Source organism: Trachurus trachurus, assembly GCF_905171665.1.
Source record: "Trachurus trachurus genome assembly, chromosome: 5".
Classification (NCBI taxonomy): Eukaryota; Metazoa; Chordata; class Actinopteri; order Carangiformes; family Carangidae; genus Trachurus; species Trachurus trachurus.
This window is the reverse complement of record NC_139896.1, coordinates 17019784-17033932: the sequence shown is the minus strand read 5'-3', so window position 1 is coordinate 17033932 and position 14149 is coordinate 17019784. Positions and strand designations below refer to the sequence as shown.

The window sequence follows — 14149 nt, the reverse complement described above, 5'->3', positions numbered from 1 at the left end:
TCCTGTGAAGTCATACCAGTTCGATCTGGTACGAGTTCACGGGTCGGAAGTTACGAGTGGCCGTTATAGGGAACTTTCACAGACAACAGGATGGTAAAAACACGAGCTACGGGTTACCTGGAACGCTACCAAGTCGTAGTTGTGACTTGAAGCTGTAACTTACGGTTTCAAAAGCCTGCCTTGAACGCAGCATTAGCCGAAACGGCCGTGAAGCTGATATCTGCTTTAAGGCTAAAGTAGCCGTCATTATTTGGCCAACAATATGGCAGAACTGGTGCAGTCCACTTCTGGGTGTCAGAAGATTTTTCCAGGCATGAATATCATTCATTAGCCTACCGTTCTTTGAGGTAATATTTAGTCTCGACCACCAGGTTTGTCTGCTACCTACCGTATATTATTCCACCACATGAACTGAATGAAGTTGCTGTTTCCGTAGATGGAGCTAGAACAAAGTGCATTACCTCAAAGTAAAGGAACATTTAGATAAAGCAATTACAGCCATGCATTTCCTCCTCTCACCTCAGCAACAAAAAGACTTCCACTTGGAGGCAAAATGTCTTTTTTTTCTCTTTTTTTATATGGGAGTGAATTGAATCAGGAGTCCATTCTCTTGTTCTCATGTGTCTCCAACCCTGAATGAAGTTGAGCCTGATTTGATTATTCAGTGCAGGATGGGAGACCTGGAGTGATGGCAGCACAGTTTACTATAGCTTCTAACGATTTGATTTGCCGCTTTCAGCGAATTCTGAATCTAGATGTAGATGTATAAGGGCCTCACTAGCCTGTTACTCTGGGATGACTAACAGGCTACACAGTTTGAGCGTTATTGGAGGAGACGTGGAAAAGTGTTAAATCCAGCTTGTGGAGAAGCAGTGTATTTGTTGAACTAGTGTGTGTCGTTCCTGTTTGTGCTCTTTCAAGGCTCTGTGGCTGTTTCTGGAGACTATCTTCACTCAGCTGTGAAGTGCGTCTCCGGCAGAGTCGTGACGCGCAGACTGCAGAGTCCAGGCTCTGGAGCTACAGAGCTGCAGCTCCAAGTTATTAAAACTCACTCGAGCGACCTCTGGGGTCAAAGGAGAAAGCCTCTCTCTCTTTAGGTTCAAACAGGATTTATACATGTCTGAACTGCATGTCACCTGTTTAGATAACGGACGAGACCTTTTTCACAAGGCGGCCGGCAACATTCACACTTGCATTACACTGTGGTAGCTCAGCTGTGCAGACGTGCCAGACTCCTCTATATGATCAACACTTCAGGTAGAGACAGTCTGATGAAATCAACTGTTATCCAGTTTATATCGTGTCTCCCTCCTCTTCATCACAGCCCACTTTTCATTCTGCCTTCCAGTGTGGTAGTTCAGAGAGACTTGATTATAGTAGATCTGATTATATCAGCTTTGGTAACTGAGCCATCGGTCAGTCCTCTTGTATTTGGAGTCTCCGCTTGTAACACAGAGTAATTACACCCCCCGTGTGCAGCCAGTATTATGGGTCAGGTGCTTGTTCCTTGGAGGAACAACTACAGTAGAAAGTCTTCATGCAGAGATTTGGTTCTTATGTTTGTTAATACTGTGCAAAACAGTGTCACTTTTATGACTGATTCTACAGCATCCTGCAGAAGTTGAATAACAGCCGCAGTCGTCTCAGTGTGCAGCTAGATTTTAGAGATCAGTGATAATTATTACTTTTTTTTCCTCTTTTTTCATTTTGTCTTCCTCTCCCTCTCTGGCCTTGTGTTTGTGTTCTTGTAACCTCTTTCTCACATGTACACAACTTTTCTACCAACAAAGTTACGTTTTCTGCTGGTCCTACTGTGGCAGGAAAAGATGATGTGTGTCTGTGTGTGTCTGTGTGGTGGATTTGAAAGTTTTTTTTTTCTGTTCAGAGGGGTGAATAGTGTCTTTTTCAGTCTTTCTCCGTCTTTTTCCCAACCTCGCCTTTGAATAAGCTCACTGGAAATCCGCCTAAACTCGAGAAGAAATAATCCTGTTTCTGTGCCAGTGATGGACTAGTGGGAGACGACGGACGAGGAGGAGGAGGAGGAGGAGGAGGAGAGCTGAATAGATGAAGAGGGAGACAGTGAGCAGAACAGAGGACTGTATAGGAAGTGAAAAGGAGAACAGATTGAGAAATTGGGAAATAATCCGTCATAATCACGGTCACAATGTTTTACAAATTGAGTATGAACTTCAGATTCAGGTGCCTCAGACTCAGAGCGCTACTCCTCCTCTGAAGGTTCCCATGCCATCTTCTTTCACTTCACAGCGACTTGTTTTCCTGGCAGGGACTCTGAGACCAAAGGTTTTTTGTACCTTGTATCCTAGCAATGGGGGTGGATTGTATACTGGGAGAGTGTGTGTGGCACTAAAAGCCCTCTTGGACCAACACTACACAACTTGGCTTCTTCTGAGGGCTTTTTTAAAAGAAAAAGAAAAAATCTGATGTGGCCAGTCAGACATTGGTTTGACAGAAATGTTAATGGGAATGAGCTTCCGATGTCTTTTTATTTGAACCGCAGTGATGCACAAAAATACAAGATGTTTTTTAAACGTCCGTCCTGCGGTCGGCCCACAGTTATGTCCTTCAGGATGAGTTTTGTCATCTGCGCATTTGCTGCCCTGAACTCTCACTGGGTGGGTGTTTAAGTATAGAGTGCGTGCTCATGTGTCTTCGCTTTCCTCTGTGTTGCAGGTTGCGTCCAGAAGGATGTGTTTTTAACCCCATGCTGCTGGGAGGTCAGGAGGTGACATGCCTCGGTAAAACACCACTGGAAACAAATGGTGAGGAGCCGATGTCTCACGCTGCCGCTGACGCTGCTCAAGGGTTGTGGCCGTTTGTCACTTGATATGGTGTTGAATAAAGGTGTTAATTTGCTTAAATGGTTGATTTATAGGAAGCACACTTACAGTGGGGAAAATAAGTATTTGATCCCCTGCTGATTTTTGCCCTTATTTTAGTTTAGTTTAGTTTAGTTTATTGGTTTAAATATACAGAGACAATGAACATTCATAAACATTTCTGTAAACATGCCGGTTTAGCCAAGTTGGCTAATTTTCAACTGTAGTCTAGTCTCTGGGGCAGGTGACTTGAGCACTACAATAATTAAAATGCATTTGTGCACGCACAAAAAAAAGACAAAAAAAAAAACGGTACTATGCCTACTTATAAAATACATAGTACAGTACATTACAATACAATATATTACAGTGCATACAATAAAATACATACATTACAGTTTCCCCTTGATCAAATGTAAATTGATTTATAACCTTTATATGATGATATTATTTATGTTTTGCTGATATTCCCTTTTTCTGTTAAAATAAACTCACCATAAAAACTGGGGAGCAAACTTGCAAAATCAGCAGGGGATCTAATACTTCCCCCACTGTTTATATAGGACCAGGGCTGTCACAGGCAATAAAGCATTACCTTACTATCCTATTTTAACAAAAACTGCATTGAAATATCATTTAATACACTATTTATAAATACATTTAATAACTCATGATTAACAATGAATGATCATATATTTAGCAGTGTGTGTATATGGAGGTTTGTGATATGAGAGTCCTTGTAGTGAATGAGATTCTGTTTCTAACCTCATGTCCTGTCCTGTCCCCCTCAGCTCTGCTGCCATGCCTCCGGGGATGGCGCGTCATCTTTCAGTGTCAGCAGTCCAGACGCTGCTGTCTCTCCTGCTGCTCGGAGCTGGCTGGCCCTTGATCTCATTACCCCATGGCGTCGTCCAGGGATCGGACCCCTCCCCCTCTAGTCCTCATCCCACCTTCACCCGGAACAATACTCTGTTCGAGCACTTGGCCCTGCATCCCGACCACAACGTGGGCCGCGTCTACATCGGGGCCCGAGATCACCTGTTTCAGCTGGATCGATTCCTCCGGCCCGAACTCCAGGACGACACTGGGCCCGTGACGGACAGCCGCGAGTGCTTGCCTCCCGTCACCGAGAGCAACTGCCCTCAGGCCAGGGTCACCAGTAACCACAACAAGCTCCTGCTGGTCGACCCTTACTCCATGGAGCTCATCACCTGCGGGAGCGTCAACCAAGGAATCTGTCAGAAACGCAGCCTGGACTCTGTGGATATGGTACTTTTCTCCACCACGAGGCCGGTGGACACCCAGTACGTAGCGGCCAACCACCCAAACGTTAGCACCGTCGGGCTCGTGGTTCGGTCACATCCCGACAGGCAGCCGGTGCTGTTCGTGGGCCGGGGCTACACCAGCAGCCATCCACCTATTTCCACCAGAAACCTCGCCCAAGAACCCATCTTTTCTTACGAGGAGACGGCCAAGTTGGCCGTGGTGGGCCGTCTCTCCGAATACGACCATCATTTCGTGTCTTCGTTTGCCCACCGCCAGCATGTTTACTTCCTCTTCTACAGACGAGACCTCAAGTCCCAGTCGCGGGAGTACCGCACCTACATCTCTCGCGTCTGTTTGGACGATCAGTCGTATTACTCCTACGTGGAAGTACCCTTGACATGCCGCTCCAGGACGGGGAAAAGTTACAACCTGCTGCAAGCTGTCCAGCTCGGGCTTTCCAAGGATGGGGTAGTGAGTCAAGGCTCTGAGATTTTACTCGGCGTCTTCTCCACTCGTTCGGCTTCGTCGACCCGACCCAGCGAGGACTCGGCCCTGTGCATGTTTAATCTTGAAGATGTGGACCGCAGGATTAACTCCACCAGAGACCTGTGCTACACACAGATGGGCAGAGAGGCGGGCGTCGAGGCAGCTTACATTGAGTATGAGGTCAAGTCCAACTGTGCCAACCTGCCAGAGGTGAGTTCATCTCATTGAGTCGACTTGATTTAACTGCTTGTTTTTTGTGGTAACTTGTTATTAGGGCTGTCACTGTTGATTAAACTTAAAGGGGAATTGCTATTTTTTTTACAATCTGGACCTTATTTCTAGCATAAAATACGACCATTTACTCACCCAGATAACTTTGGTGTTGTTCCAACGTAATTAGATCCAGCCGAGAACCACATACATTACATGTATATCCATATAACGCGAGTCTATAGGGCAGCGCAATGCAGCCTCTAAATAACACATTATCTGCCGCGAAACTCATTAATTTCACCAATATTTTGTTATGATACTCTAGTGCTATTCCCCTTTGAGTCCAGGGTTACCTGTTCAACATCCGGGGTCTGTAGGTTGACCTACTAACCTCTGACCTGATACTGTTCTTAGGTCGGCTGTCTGTCCCATCACAGTAAGACAGACCACTGATTATGTTGGTTAAAGGAGACCCCAGGTTACCTGATTAAGTCTAATATTTATTCTAAACTGCTGTTCACTTCCTTAATGAAATATGACCCTAACCCAGTCGATAGAAGTAACAGTGCATTTAGCCTAAAATTAACTTCAGTGTGGTTCATTATTTTTAGTAAAGGTGAAGGATGAAAGTTGGGACCTAAAGTTATATAGAGTTGATATTAGAAAATAATGTCAGAGACTGGACATAAAATAAATTTAATTTTGTTTTGTTTAAATGACCCTGACAAAGCTTACTCCCTCTGTCATGAGTGAGATAATTTGTCCAAAACTTTCTCAGATGAAACCACACGGTAGCTGACATTCCCAGCCATATCTCATATTATATCTTGCATATCCTGGAAACTGTGAGACACAGAAGCAGTGGTGCGCAGTGACTTTTACAGAGAGAAAAGCAGAGCAGCGCCTCTCTCCTCCATCTTGCTGTTATCTGCTCAGACATCTCCTCCTTTCACTTCCCTGCCTGAAGGAAGACTGTAATCAGTCATTACCAGGTGGAGGAAATCTCCAAGTTTTATGCATGAACTGAATAATGAACCTGAGCTCATGCAAACTGAATTTTGTACAAATTCGTACAGTTGAGATATAAACTTTGTGCAGCACCCCCTGCTAGGCATTGGTGCCAAAATTTGTGATATGCAAAAGTACTGGGCTAAGGTTTGTGCACATTTTTTTAAAGCACATTCTGTTTTGAATTCATTTTAGGAAGTTGATTTTTAACTTTAACATTTTTGCATTGTCAACATTATTCTGATAACTTTTGCTCTTGAATGTTGCTCGATTCGATTTGAAAATTTGAAAAGTTTCATGCAAATCAGCTTCAAGGTCATAGAGGAGTTTGAAGAAGTAGCTCTTGCATTTTTCTCAGTTTTGCAGAAAATGAAAATATGCGCAAATGGGCGGGCATTTATCAGGAGATTCAGCCACTCTCAGGAAACATGTCATTGATGTAAGATTTTGAATGTGTAATGCACATTGTGGGGAGCTGAAGGCCCAAACACAACTTCCTCAATTTAAGCTTCATGCATAGCTTTTGCATGCGTGGCCCCTGCGTACTCAGGCTTGGACCCCAAACTAGACCTGCAGGGTGGGTTCAACGAGGTCCTGCACAGATGGTGCTTTTCAAAAGAGACTTCTAGCGGCTGCTGTGGTCGCCGGTCGGACTCCTGGGAAATCAAAGCAAAACATGACTACAGCAAAACAATCAGATGTGGAGCCAAAAACAGGTTTACTATGTGATTAAGATGCCGAATCTCAATTGGATCATTCTATACAAATAAATCATCCTCTATCTCCTGGCCAGGACAGGCGCTTGACACCAGGGATGAACTCTGATGTGAAGGGTTTTTCTTCTTCTTTTTTTTTTCCTTTTTCAATGGTCTTTTATTATTGACAAAGCGACAAAGAGAAGCACTGCACAGGAAGATACTTTTTGATTTTTTGTCCAACATCCACCCACGACACAACATAGCCCCTTGTCCAAACAACCGAACATGGACATACTACTGATGTGAAGTTCAAGCCGTGGGGAACATGTTCTGTAATCACCATTCAGGACTCCGATCAAACATTAGTGGCTAAAATGCAACTTTAGCAATCTTTTGTCATCATCTCACTGTGTAGTGGCTCTTCCTGCCTTTAAGTATTTGTGGTTAAAAGTCCAGATGATTGCAGGCTGTGGAGCACTGTGTTATTACAGTATAATCAAAGGCTCCCATCAGCCTCCATTCAGTGACATGCCAGTGTTTAAGCTTCCACTGGCAGGGACCTAGACTGAACGTCATGACTTCATAACTGTTTCACTACGTATAATGTAGTTTGGGGCTATTCTTAGCACGCAGTCATCCCTGCTAGTTTTCCTCTAATGGTTGGTTTCACTCCACATGGCTTAATCGGGGCCGACTTATGTCTATATATAGCTGTTAAGACACCATTGAGCTATGTTATTACAACAATGTTTAAAGTTGGACCTTTTTGTGCGGTGGTGAAACGAGGTACTGCAGTCAGTGGTTTGTGTCACAATGATCAGTGCAAAGTTCAGCAGTACATTCACATGAGCAGCTTCCATGAAAGGCTCTTTGTCTACGGTGGCTGACGAGGACAAACGTGCTGCAGTTTCCCAAACCCCTAACTCTTAATACTTCCTTTAGGAGGAACAAGCTGCAAAAAATTCAGAGATAGTGCAGATTCAAAAACAAAATGCAAAACAAATGTAACAAAAGGAACGTGTTGCACTTGCAAATGGGGAAAAGTTGCATATCCAAAGCAGCTCTATGTTTGAGTTTGAGTGTATTTCGATCAGCAACACTTACCACTATGAGAAAAAGAACAAAACTAATCCATCCAAAAGAAAGGGTACAGAAGGCTGACTGAAAGGGTTAAGGCTGAAGCTAACTAGTTTATAAATGCCCTAACCTTTAAACCATACATGTAAATATATATATATATACAATACCACAAACATGCATACATGCCACCTACACACATACATGTACATACTCAGCAAATGCCAAACAAAATACTAGAAATTCAAGCATTTGTCCCATAAATCATGAGTACATACCATCATTTAAATCTTTTTTTTAAATTGCACAATGTTTTTACCTTCTTTGATCTCATCATGTAACTTATTCCACAGCTTCACCCCACAGACAGATACGAACATGCTTTTCATAGTAGTGTGAACAATTGGTTGTTTATAAGCCAATACTAACTCTTGCTTTTTTTTTTATGTCGCCTCGTTTTTCTCCCCTGATGCCTTCTTGTTTTGGTCCAAGGTCAAAGGCAATGAGCTCAGGCTGAAGTTGTTCCACTTTAGAGCTTTGAAGGATTTGCAGCTCATTTGTCCAAATGGAAATGTTTTGTGCCCTTTTGCAACGAGTTTGCCACTCTACCCACTAGCGTGGTGTCCCGCTGTTCCACTGCTCTGTGATCTAGGCGGCGGAAAACACAGGAAATGCTGCAGTGCACCAATAAAGACGGAAAAGAAGGCCACCACTGTAGTATATATATGGATGTTAACGACGCAGGATTTGAAATGCTTGTTTTTGTTTTTTAAAGAAAACCCTCCCTCAGGGCCCCTTGAAGAGCCGGCCAGAAAAGTGGATTCATTCCAGTGCAGGCAATCCATCAAAAACAAGTAGCTTTCAGTAGGCAGAGCTCCCAGGTTCATTGCCTTTTGCTTCCTCTTGTTCAGATTACCAGTGATGAGGCAATGAACCAGCTTCCAAACCTCATGAAAAAAAAAGATCTGCCAGGAGCAAACGACAACAACAACCGTCTTGACTGCCAAACTTTTTTTGGGGAAAAAATAAATTGTCTAAAAAGCTTTGAGTGTAGAACCAATCTCCTCCACAAGTAAACCCTGCTGGGATTTTACTCACCACCAGAAACACTGCTGTTATATTTCTGGCGACGGGCTAAAACACTTGAGGAACTTTGAAAGCAGCATGACATGTGTAATATGGAGAGTGTTGTTTTGTTTCTTGTGACCAAATCTTTTCTCTCCTTTGAACACGACACATTGCAGTCACCGTACACTGACTGGTCTCTCCTGTCCATCCCCCCCCCCCCCCCCCCCACTATCAGAACACCCTGGACGCCTACCCCTGTGGCTCCGACCACACCCCCAGCCCGATGGCCAGTCGGATCGCCGTGGAGGCAGAGACCATACTGGACAGCCCGTCTGCCCGTCTCAGCGCAGTGTCCATCAGCGTGAGGGCAGGACATACCATCGCCTTCCTGGGAGACTCCAGAGGAAACCTGCACAAGGTAACGTGGTGTCACAGAGGTCGAGGCTCCGCAGGTTGTTGTTTGGTATTCTGGTGTGTTTCTGCTCTGGACGCACACTCACACATCATGTTATGTTGAGATTGTTCTGCTATTGCTGTGATTTGTTTCAGTGAGGCATCCTTTTCAGCTTGTGTGGTTATTGTGTATTCACCTGATTTCTATGACCCAGGTCAATTATTTGACAGCTGAATGTCATTCTGTCTTTATCTGTGTGTTTTTCACACACAACGTTGTGTGTTTGTAGAAATAGGAAGAGCTGTTTTATCAGTGTCCTGAATGAAAAACTGTTACGAGTTTTCTTAATGTCCTTACTGCTTTCAAACAACTGCTCATAAGGATGGACACATAGGGGTGTCTTTGTTGCATCACAATGTTTGCGGCACTAACAATGGACAACAGTGTGGCACATTTCACCCACGTTTGGGATATTGCACTCGGCCATGTAACAGTTTCCCTCACAGTTTATGGATTGTGCAGCCCTATAATAATAAATGATAACATAAAAAATAGGGATTGTCTGTATCATGAGAAAATAAAATGCAACAGCATATCAAACAGTTAATCATCATTACATCATTGCTGTAAAATGCTATGCTATGAACTGATGACATCATATGACAATAATATAATTAATTAAAATACTTTTTGGGACAATGTATAATCCAAAACACACTTTTTTGCTCACTGTTACATAACATTATTAAATAGATTCAATTCTGCGTGGTTAACCTTTGGCAATATGCCATCACGGTCTTATTAGATTTGCAAAAAGGAAAAAAGAATGATAAAACTCTTCTCATGTTCTCATTTCAAATGAAGTCCTAACACTAGGACACTTTGAAGAGATCCACATTTTCAGTTCCAGCTTCAACTTTCAGCTTGTTAATCACAGACAGACATTCCTAAAATTCATCTGTTTACGTTTCCCCAGGTGTTCCTGGGGCCAAACGGCGAGGTGGAGGAGTACTCAGTCATCTCCATTCAGCACAACGCAGTCATCAGCTCGGACCTGATCCTGGACCAGATGGAGGAACATCTCTTCATCATGACCCATAACATGGTATGTCTCCTCACACACTATAATTAAACTCATGTAGTCACATTTTATGGTTGTCTCTCTCTAGATGCTCCCATCATAGTAATGAAGCTAAAGAGAAATGATTTAGACTCTCATTACTGCCCCACTTCTCCCTCTATCTCCACTGAGCCCGACTATAGTTGGGATTATTTCTAATGACCATATTTTCATATTGCATTGTTCCACTGAAGAAAGTGGGCCACCTATTCTCTATAATCTGATTTTTGGGAGCTTAGTGTAGACTGAACATGATTGTGTTGTCCTGGTTCCAGCTGCAGAAGAGGCCAGTGGCTGAATGCCAGCAGCACCCAGACTGCCACTCCTGCCTGCTGGCCCATGACCCCTACTGCGGCTGGTGTGTCCTGGAGGGAAGGTGAGATTAAACAGCGGCAGTCAGCTGCAGCCCTGGATGTGTTGCAATTTAGCAAAACGGATTATCATGCACTCATGCGTCCCAGAGTCATCAGATGAATTAAATCATGACAATTTCATAATAGTCGCTTGTCAGGTGAAAACCTGTAACATTGGCAGTTGTTTTTGGATGTTAAGATTCATTATTGCTTAGATGAGCGATGAGAACACTCCGAGTTGGTGACGGGCGGGGGTTTGTTGTTGTTTTTTTTTCCCTGTTGTCCATCCCTCTCATTCTCTGAATTTCTCTTTTCAAGTTTGGCACAAACTTTCATGGCTCAAAAATGAACTGTCAAAGGTCATGATGATTTTGATTTTGACCTTGTGACTTCAATATCTTGGTCACTCCTCAAGTGAATCCCTTGACATTTAGGTACAAACACTCACTGGGGCTCAGTGATATATTGATTACATTTTTGGTGATTAAAGGTGAAAGGTCAAGGTCAGTGTGACCCCTAAAAAACATATTTGAAGCTGTTACTCAAAGCTTTACAAAGCAATTATCATACATGGTTCATGTAGTATAAGACTCTACATAAACAGGGATGTGATTTGAAACTAGTCTGACAAGCAGAGGCAATAAACCCTTTTAATTCTATATTAGCAGCATTGGCTGCATGTGGTTTTGTTGATGTAGATTACATGCTGCTGTATAAAATAGCTTTGAGAAATGTTTTTTTATGTAGATTTAGTTACAGTAGTTCAGTGCCAGACACACTGCGCTGGTGGAAGTGTGTTTGAGTCTGATGAAAGAAATCTACCTCTCTGTCCCATCTGTGCCTCCTCTCTCCCCTCTCTGCCTCGCCACCTGGCCTCCCACCTCCCCCTCTTCTCTGTCCGAATTAACTGCTGTTTTTCATTTTCCCCTTCTGCTTTCCTGGCTTCATAACAATCCTCTCGCATTTACTCTTGTTTTGAGTCCATTTGTTTTTACAACTCTGCACTTTTTTTTTTGGTAACTTCCTAACATTAGGTCCTGTATTTATTTAGTCCAGGTGGTGAGGGAAAACAGTTTTTACAATCTCAGTATGAGTTATGGTTTTTGCAGTGTGTACTGACAGTGATTTTATGGTTTGATTCAGTAGTAATTGAGTGCCATGCCTAGACATCGAGAGCCTGATTGCTTCGTATTAACGGTGCAGCCTCGTGTTTTCCCTGCAGGTGTGTGCTGCAGTCCGAGTGTGCCCGTGGGAACCAGCCAGGCCAGTGGCTGTGGAGCTTCGACATGGAGCAGCAGTGTCTCACTGTCCAGGAACTCAGCCCGTCCAACATCAGCAGGGAGGAGAGCAGGATGGTAAGTCTGCCAGACATTAACTCTAAACTTGTCGAATTACAGCAGATTCAAAAAGGAATATCTGACTATACAGAAAGAGCACATACTCCTGCTCTGGTGACGAGGTGGTTTAAGGAAAGGAATGAAAGTCCCTCTGTGTGTGTGTGTGTGTGTGTGTGTGTGTGTGTGTGTGTGTGTGTGTGTGTGTGTGTGTGTGTGTGTGTGTGTGTGTGTGTGTGTGTGTGTGTGTGTGTGTGTGTGTGTGTGTGTGTGTGTGTGTGTGTGTGTGTGTGTGTGTGTCGATTCAGCCACTGCCATCACTACCTTTCACTGTTCACATTCACACTAATTTCACTGCATGAGCTTCTTCTGGATGAATACTTCCATGACATCCAGCAGCTGGCTACCAGGAAGTGCTCCCTCACACCCACTTGGAGCAGCTCATAACTCATTATCCAGGATACATACCCAGCACCAGACACACACCAAATTCCCCCTGAAAAAAACACAGTTATTCTCCCTCCTGGCGGTCTAACACTGACCACTTTGGTAGCTAGTTTTGTATAAGAGCTCCTTGTCAGACTAAATACCAAGTGCTTCAGAAAGGATCCAGAAAGCCTTCCACATTTTGCACGCATTATTGTCTTGTAGATTTAATTTTACATGGATAAAACTTTTGTTTTGCCCACTTATTTCTTCTCATCAACCCAAAATGACAGAGTGAACAGAAGCTTTTTACAAAGTTATTTATTGAAAACACAAATCTGAAATCTGTCATTTACAAACTGACTTTTGCTTTGGTCAGTTTCATCACTCAACCTGCAGAATGAATTGATTTGATGGAGAAAGGCATACACCTCTTTCAATTTGAGTGTTACTTCAACCATAGATGTTGTAATGCTTTCCCAAAAAACCTGCCCACTTTCTCAAATAGTCCAAGTGTAAATTTGTTCTGCTCAAAACTCTTTGTCTCTGCTCACATATACTGTTGTTTGCACAAAGGTCTGAGCCAATGAAACTTTTCTGATTGCTCCTCTCGCTCTCAGATTTTTGTGAAATAACCCAGTCAGACTCCCTGATCCAATGGAAAAGCCAGGTCTGACGTCGACGAACAACAAAGTCACTGCATCATTGTGGATTGACTTGTTTAACTTCTTAGAGCAGTGTTCAGATGTTCACATCACTCAGCAGCATGGATATTGTTAATGATGCTGTTGCAGCTTGGGAACACATTCATTATAATTTGCTTGGCTTTCATGTACACTTAATTATGCAAACACCGTTATAAGCTAACAAGAAAAAATAATGCCGATGTGTTTCCTTTTTCATCTGTACTTCTGTTTTTTTTAACAGGAAAACACAAAACACACAGTTGGAGACATCAGGCAGATGTTGTCTTGTATAAAAAAGTCATTAATTTGGGTTCGTTTAGACATTTTACAAGAAAAATACATTATGCTGTATATGGACATAAGTGCAGTTTGTGAGAAATGGTATATGAGTGAATTGGCAAAAACGGAACAGAACGGAAATATTGTTCTAAAAAAAAACACCCCTTTCACTAAATAAGAAAGAATATGTCCATTCACCTGCATATTAACTGTTGTATCCAATCAGCCAGTCATGTAGCAGCAGTGCGGGACATAAAATCATACAGACAGAGGTCTTATAAATATTCACATCGGGACCTCAGAATGAAAGAAAAATATTTTCTCAGCGACCGCGGTGTGATTGTCAGTGTCAGGTGGGCTGGTGTGAGTATTCGTGAAACCTCTGTTCTGCTGCTGCATATAAAAACCCCAGGAGATCAGAGCCAAAACAATGACCATGTGAGTGAGCAGCAGCTGCCTGGACAGAAACGCCTTGTTGACGTGAGGGGTCGTAAGAGAATGGACGGACAGGTTTTGCGCTGCGGTCACTCAGATAACCACTCTTAGATATCTGTGGCTTCAGAAGGCTCAGAGAAAAAAAAAAAAAAAAAGCACAGTTGTAGCCTGGTCTGATCAACAGGAGGACTCCATACACTCCAACTAACAGTCCAGGCTGCTGCTGCTGCTGGTGGCGGTGCAGGTCGATCAATCATGGTTGGAACTTGTGACCATGTTCATCCCTTCATGGCCACAGTTCACCACCTTCTAATGGTGATTCCCAGAAGGAGAGAAACTGGCGGAGCTGAGTTCAGAATAAGATGGAGCGTTATAATAACTCTTGCATTAGTTTGGTGTGATGCACGTTCCACCTGCTGGGAAATCTGGTATTCAAATCAAATTATTTCCACAATGACATTTACAAGTG

General features: G+C 43.2%; 1 protein-coding gene across 1 annotated transcript in view; it reads left to right on the top strand.

Moving 5' to 3' along the window:
- Positions 1 to 14149, top strand: part of plxnb1b (plexin b1b) — an 86979-nt gene that overhangs the window by 44343 nt on the left and 28487 nt on the right. Inside the window, exons 3-8 of the mRNA XM_083972600.1 lie at positions 2692 to 2780; positions 3629 to 4799; positions 8889 to 9071; positions 10024 to 10152; positions 10443 to 10543; positions 11743 to 11875. Of these exons, the coding sequence (XP_083828726.1) occupies positions 3639 to 4799; positions 8889 to 9071; positions 10024 to 10152; positions 10443 to 10543; positions 11743 to 11875 (1707 nt within the window). The 5' untranslated portion in view covers positions 2692 to 2780; positions 3629 to 3638. The remainder of the gene's footprint in view (positions 1 to 2691; positions 2781 to 3628; positions 4800 to 8888; positions 9072 to 10023; positions 10153 to 10442; positions 10544 to 11742; positions 11876 to 14149) is intronic.